The sequence below is a fragment of the Phragmites australis genome, chromosome 20 (assembly GCF_958298935.1).
Source record: "Phragmites australis chromosome 20, lpPhrAust1.1, whole genome shotgun sequence".
NCBI classification, from domain to species: domain Eukaryota; kingdom Viridiplantae; phylum Streptophyta; class Magnoliopsida; order Poales; family Poaceae; genus Phragmites; species Phragmites australis.
Genome location: NC_084940.1, coordinates 19,052,995 through 19,060,017, shown reverse-complemented (window position 1 = coordinate 19,060,017; position 7,023 = coordinate 19,052,995). Strand labels below are relative to the sequence as shown.

Genomic DNA, 7,023 nt, shown 5'->3' with positions numbered 1-7,023 from the left:
TTCCTTAGATGATCACTTTAAGCACTATGGTGGCTTGAATGTCTTCTTGAGTGTCTATGAACTTCTCTGGACAACCACACCTTCAAATGACTGAGTGGAGGGGTATTTATAGCCTCAAACCCGCCAATTAGTTGTTGTCCCAACAGCAAAAACTATAAACACCGGATAATCTAGTGATAACAGTAGTACAAGTACCGGATCATCCGGTGAGTACAACAGAAGAAACTAGCTATTGGAACCCACTCAAACTCATATGTGAACACTAGATTATCCTGTGACGACTCACTGAACACCGGATAAATGCACCGGATTATCCTCTGTGCATATGTTCAGTTTGGAGCTCTCTAGAAATAATAGTCCGTTGTTTATTTTGTGAATACCAGATCATCTGATGAGGCGAAAGACTCCACCCCAAACTTTCTGTGAACATCAGACTATTTTTCATTGTTCTCATAGGATTATCCAGTGTAGCACCGTACTAATTTTGACGTGAGCACCGGATTATCTGGTTAGGCAATTTTCAGCAGAACAATGTTATGTATTTTAGACATAACTTTTCGCTTCGAACTCCGACTTTGATGATCTTAGACTCTATGGAAAGCTTGTGAAGAGCTCTACATTATTATACAGAAATCCATCCTATTTTATGAAGTTATGGAACAAATCCAATTCAATCATCTCTTGTTCCGACTTCGGTGACTTCTCTTTTGTTGCATCCATGAGCTCTACCAAAGCATATACTTGACAAACATGTTAGTCATATTGACTATATTATCATTAATCATTAAAATCACATCTAAGATGTTCCTCTATAATCTTCCCAAGGGCATGTTCGCTACACACGAGATAAAAATCTCTTGTACCGAGTTTGCTCTGTCTACCTTATTTACGTTTCCACATTTACATACTTGCAATCTACCTTTGCGCATTTATCTTCCTATAGTAGTTTGCTAGGTTTGGCTATAGGTTACAAAACTCTTTTGAGCGGTAGAGTAGACTCATTAGATAAATCTAGAGTATATTTAGATAGAAGTTGAGATAGGTTTATCTTGTGAAATTTTTTGGAGCCGATTAGGTTTCTAAGTGTCATAATTCAACCCTTTCTTAGAGCGTCACCGATCCTCACAGAGAGGTAATATTTTGTAAATACACCAATATAATAGTGGCATTTGGGCAATCCCCCGATGATTATCCGTTGAACTGCATGTCATTGAAGGAGCTTCATAGTTAAGTGATGTATACTTTCTCTGTTTCCCAAACTATTAGTTAAAGCACACAAAAATATTTTGGGTTAATCTGTATTTGTTACTTTAGTGTTTTCAGAACTGTTGCAAATGCCCTTGATACCATGTTCTACAAAGGGAATCAATTGCATTAGTCACGCCTATGGCATGCAACGCAATCATCACATATTTGAAAATCATACTAACTAGAGGTTTTGTTGTTGTGTCAATACCCAATAGTTTTACACCTCAGGTCATAATTTCATTTGTAATGCCGATTGAAGCCACGTGGAGTCTATATTTAGACTTAACAAAACAACCAAACAAGGGTCATCCAACAAGTAACAAAAGCAAGAGAAGCGCGGAAATGCCGCATGTAATTTCTAGTGATCTCTTAATCAGTATATCTTAGAGTATTGTTTCATTAGTTTATTCTGGAAATAGTTCAGCATTGGACTTGTTCATAGAGGTGGCAAAATATTTTGCATTGAATCTGCTTTACATTAGCAGATTGAGTTAGGCTGCAAAGAAATACAAAAGTAAATATCTAGCACAGCCCACATACATTATATTAGCTAGATGCCTTCGTCATTTTCTTTCTTATTCTGAATCATGGAATATTTCTCTACGGTGGTTGGTATTTTTCTCTCTTTTAGTATTGGAGTGTGCATATATAAGAATGGCTTGATTCATTTATCCAGCATCTGCGATATGTACTTTGTCAGATTAATGGCATCCCTTTTTCAGAATGAAATGAATGAACGCGAGCTATCTGCCTTGAAAGCTGTCATCAAGTGCATTGAGGAGCACAAGCTCGACGAACAATACCCTATTGATCCTCTTCAGAAAAGGGTGATCCAGCTGGAGGAGAAAGCCAGGGCAGACAAGAAGAGAGCTGTTCAAGCAGCAAAGCCACACAGTCCAAGAGGCCTCGTGCCAGTGGATCAGTCTATGCACCCCGTGTTACCAGCCTCCCCGAAAAAAGCTTCTATCAGGCAACCCAAGAGACAGGTACCCTACCCTTATGAGAGGCAGTTTGTGTACAGTGCCGGAGGTCCGTCGTCCTACGATGATAAGTCCATCCCCGTACAGCATATCACCTGCCCCCGCACCATATTATGCTAACGGCTATCCGGTCCAGTACCAGGTACCTTAAATCCACTAAATACTAATAGAGAGAGCTAAATGCAGGTGCTCTTTCTTAACTGTTTAGCTTTTAACCTGCTACTGTGTTGTAGTTGTATCCGCCAAATAGGTAGTTTGCCTAGCTGAAAAAAGTCGGACCACTCTGTGTGTGCTGCGAGTTGCCATTGTGAAAATGTGTTAATTTCGTGTCGTCATGACTTATGACACAATTTACTTCTAATATTTAATTATGCTGAATCTGCTCATGTTTGACACACGTACTTCGGTTTATCTAACATACTAATGTTTTTACCAAGAGGATGAAATGGCTGGAGTAACTCAAGAGATGATTTAGAGCTTTCGCGCTTTGTACGGATGATCCTGTGCGTTTATAGATTTTTCTGCTAGACTGCTACAACCAAAATGGAGGCCCATTGTTTTGCATTTTTTTTGTCTCTGTTGACTTAGGGGGTAATAAAACTGTGAAAAACTGCATTTGTATATATGTATCTACTTTGTGCCTGTTTTACATTGACGTAACCCAACTGATTTAAAGATAAGGAATAATGGAAGAAAGGAAAGTTTCTTTAAGCTCGATTTTTCATTCTTGTTTCAGTTATACTGAAAAAATAACGCAGCTCATGTTTCATTTTCAGTTGTACATCCATGGTAGTTACATTTATTTTTGAATTTGATTTTTTATAATGTGTGCATACATTTTCAGTACCTGAAAAATCCGTTCATTGACAAAACAGAGCTGTTTTTTTGGTTTTTTTTTATATATTGTTTCTCTTTGTTTTAATTTGGTTAATGAAATGATCATACTGGTGGTGACACAGCTGCATGTCCAGAAACAATCACACGAGTGATCATTCATGTAGAGGGTGCTAAAATTAAGATGCGACTCCAGTTGGAACGAGCATTTTTATTCTGCGTAGAGGCTACAATCACTTTCTGCTGGACAAGTCCAGATACGCAACCAGCGAATGTACCCTGCATGTTCTTGCAATGGATTATTGCTCTGCAAAAGCTTAAGCAGCCAGGCATGGCGCTGTAAAGCGAGTTAAGATTGCAAAGCATGCAATGTTTGGTTTGCAGGCAAGTCTGCCAAGTTATACCAAGCAATCTTGCCTGGTTTGTGGCGATTAGCGAACAATAATGGGCCACAGCTTTGGCTCTTGTCTGTATAACACATTAGTAACTGTACACGTATTTTACACATGTAAAATCAATTTAAAATATAATAATATATGGAAGGTAAATGTTTGATGTCTAAGTATGGAAGGTGTAAATAATGAGATATTGAATATATTTTTAGAATGTATAGAATACAAATATTAGACATCTAGATATAACAGATAATTAATATGAGATTAATTTTTTTTGAAAGAAGGAACGTGAAGAAAAATTTGAACTTTAAATAAAATCCTGCAATTTGTTGTAATCTCAGGATGACAACGATTTAATCAAGACTAGAAAAATATAGAACAAGAACAAAGTAGTCCAGAGCCTTTCAACTTTACTGATCTCTTGTTTGGTGGAAGCACTACTACAAAACATCATATATGTGCCGATCCATCAGTACCGGTTCAACAGTAACCGATACTACTGAGATATCAGTGCCGCTTCTTAAACTCCTATGCGTGAATAACGCGTAGGAGTTTAAGAACCGGCACTGATATCAGTGTCGGTTCCAAGCACGAGCCGGCACTGATAGATATACTAGCTGACACTGATGTAGCCATACAGTATAAATCCACCTTCTCCCCCAAGCGTGACCAGAGCCGCTGTGGCATCTCTACGGTTGAAGGAATTAAGATTTAGAGGAGTCAAGTGCTCTAAGGTTAATATGATGTTATATATTTCTCTTTAAGATAGATTTACTTGGTAGATTGCTCTAGAGTTGATGCTTGGTGCTTGTTCTATGGTTTTGGATTTAGAGATGCAATTGAGATTAAATTTAGGAAAAGTTTGCAACTTTGTCATTGTTAGATGTATAGAGATGATCTGCATTTAATTCTTAGTTGGATTTAATTGCTATATTGCTCTAGATTTGAGTTTAGATCATTGTTCTTTAGTGTTGAATTTTGGAATTAGCAAGAGCTCTATTATGATATAAATTAGAGAAAGATTGATATTTTGTCATTGTAGATGATTTAAGAGTAGATTAATAGTCATATGTAATTAGATGTGGGTGTGTACATTAAAATGTATGGATAATTGCAAATTTGTCACTACTAGAACCGTTATTGCCATTAAAAAATTGCAAAAAAACCATTAGAACTGTCATTTGAGTGGTATCCTTGCAAAGAATAAAAAATTAGGGAGGTATTTGCAAATACTCCTAAAATCTAGCTCTAATTTTTTAGTATGTGGTTTGCGCATATTTTCAAAGTCTTAAATTTAAATAATAATCTAGTGGATTTTCTCTGTTCATTAATCAACGTAGTCAATTTAACACAATTGATAGAACTGTGTTGTAGGGATGACATGTCCACCCACGGGTCACAATCAGACATGACAGCCTTTGGAAGGTGGGTCCCCCAACCCGGCCCAAGTACCGGAAGGAGATGGCTCTCAAATAGGGACCAATCAAGATGCGAGGTAATTCAATGAATTTTTTCTAGATTTTCAAATGTTTAATGATTATAAGTTGAATGTATTTAATTATAATGATTTGCAGATGGACCGGTCATGGATGTACAAGGATCGAGGGCCAGAGTTCTTTGTTGGCGTTGAGGATTTTCTAAGGGCTACCGCAGTGTACAAGAAGCTAAAAAGGAAGCGTGTCAATCACTATATATGTTTTTCGTGTGTCGACTGCAAGAGCGAAAAGAAGTTTTCAAACATAGAGTAGATCCGTGCACACTTGATTCGCAGGGGTTTCAAAGGCTGGCTATACCTGTTGGACTCAGCACAGTGAACTTGAAGATGTTGGGCGTGAAGGGCAACCAACAGTTGAAGAAGACATAAGCAACGATATGACAGCTAATGAAGACTTTGATATGTCTGCATTTGAAGATACTTTTGTCGAGAACGATGGAGGGAACACTTTTGTTGGCAACAATGAAGATGGCTTAGAGCAAATGTTATAATTATTTTGGTTGCTACCTTATTGGAAGTATCTTATGGTCTGTTACGCAATCGATGTCATGCACGTGGAGAAGAATGTGTTTGATAGCTTGATTAGTACCTTATTAGACATATCGGCAAAACAAAAGATACACTAAATGCACGGCTGGACCTGGAAGAAATGAACCTTAGGAAGGATCTAGATTACATACAATTAGACAACGGCAAAAAGAAACTTTTCACAGCTTGCTACACTATGAGCAAGGAAGAGAAGATCCACCTGTGTGGTTGCCTGCGTGATGTCAAAGTTCCGACTGGTTACTCCTCAAACATCAGGAGCTTAGTAAACATGAAAGAGAAGAAGTTGGTTGGCATGAAGTCTCATGATTGTCACATGATGATGACGCAGATGCTTCCAGTTGCAATTAGAGGTATTCTGCCGGATAAGATTCGAGACCCAATCATAAAGTTGTGTTCGTTCTTCAATGCAATTTTACAGAAGGTCATTGATCGGAACAAACTGGCAAAGCTGCAGGAAGACGTGGTTCATACTATATGTTAGTTTGAGACTATTTTCCCTTCGACATTTTTTGATATAATGTCTCATCTAATTGTTCACATTGTTGGTGAGATAAAGAGCCTTGGTCCCATATTTCCGCATCAGATGTATCCTTTTGAAAGGTTCACGGGGGTTCTGAAGAAATATATTCGTAACCGAGGTCGCCCAGCAGGTTGCATTGCCCAAGGGTGGAGTACGGGGGAGGTCATTGAGTTTTGCATTGACTACATGAAACTGAACACGATTAGTATGCCTATATCTCGCTATGAGGGAAGGCTAAAGGGGAAAGAGACGATAGGTCATACTTCAATCCATGTCAAAGATCGTGTTTCATTCACTAAAGCACACTTTGCAGTTCTGTAACAGTCACTTGTAGTGAGCCCGTATGTTAATATGCACGTGAGCATACTACGCTCTACAAATCCAACGAAGTCAGATGATTGGATCGCAAGAGAGCACATAGATAATTTTGGTAATTGGTTATGTCAACACATGATGGGTAAGGATACCGACGATGCTCTGTTGGAATTGCTGGCTAATGGGCCGTCAACTACGATTCACACATTCGAAGCATACGAGATCAATGCTATACATTTTATATGAGAGCACAAGACAACAAGAGCACTAATCAAAATAGCGTTGTCCGTGTTGATGCCTACGACCGCGCTGGCAACAGGGAGACCTACTATAGATTCATAGAGGAGATTTGGGAGCTTGAATATGGCGAGTTGATGGTCCCTCTGTTTCGGTGCCAATGGGTCAGACTCCAAGTAGGAGTTAAGATCAACAAGTATGGTATGACTACCGTGGACCTCAAACTCATCGGATACACAGAACAATCATTCGTGCTTGCCAAGGATGTTGCACAAGTCTTCTATGTAAAGGACCCGGACCCAGCTAACAAGAAGGAGCATCATGTGGTTCTTCAAGGAAAATAAAAGATTGTCGGTGTTAAGGATGTTGTCAACGAAGAAGACTGCGACAATTCGATGACCTCCCTCCTTTTGGAGAGAATGTCAAACTTCCTCTCATTGATGACACTGA

The 7,023-nt window shown here is 38.7% G+C and overlaps 1 protein-coding gene across 1 annotated transcript; it reads left to right on the top strand.

Annotated features, from left to right (window-relative positions):
* The first annotated feature begins 1,590 nt into the window (after window positions 1-1,590).
* On the top strand, window positions 1,591-2,348 carry LOC133901514 (FRIGIDA-like protein 4b). Its single transcript, XM_062342864.1, has 2 exons — window positions 1,591-1,599; window positions 1,971-2,348. Exons 1-2 carry the CDS (start codon window positions 1,591-1,593, stop codon window positions 2,346-2,348), a joined length of 387 nt encoding a protein of 128 aa, XP_062198848.1.
* Window positions 2,349-7,023: the final 4,675 nt, after the last annotated feature.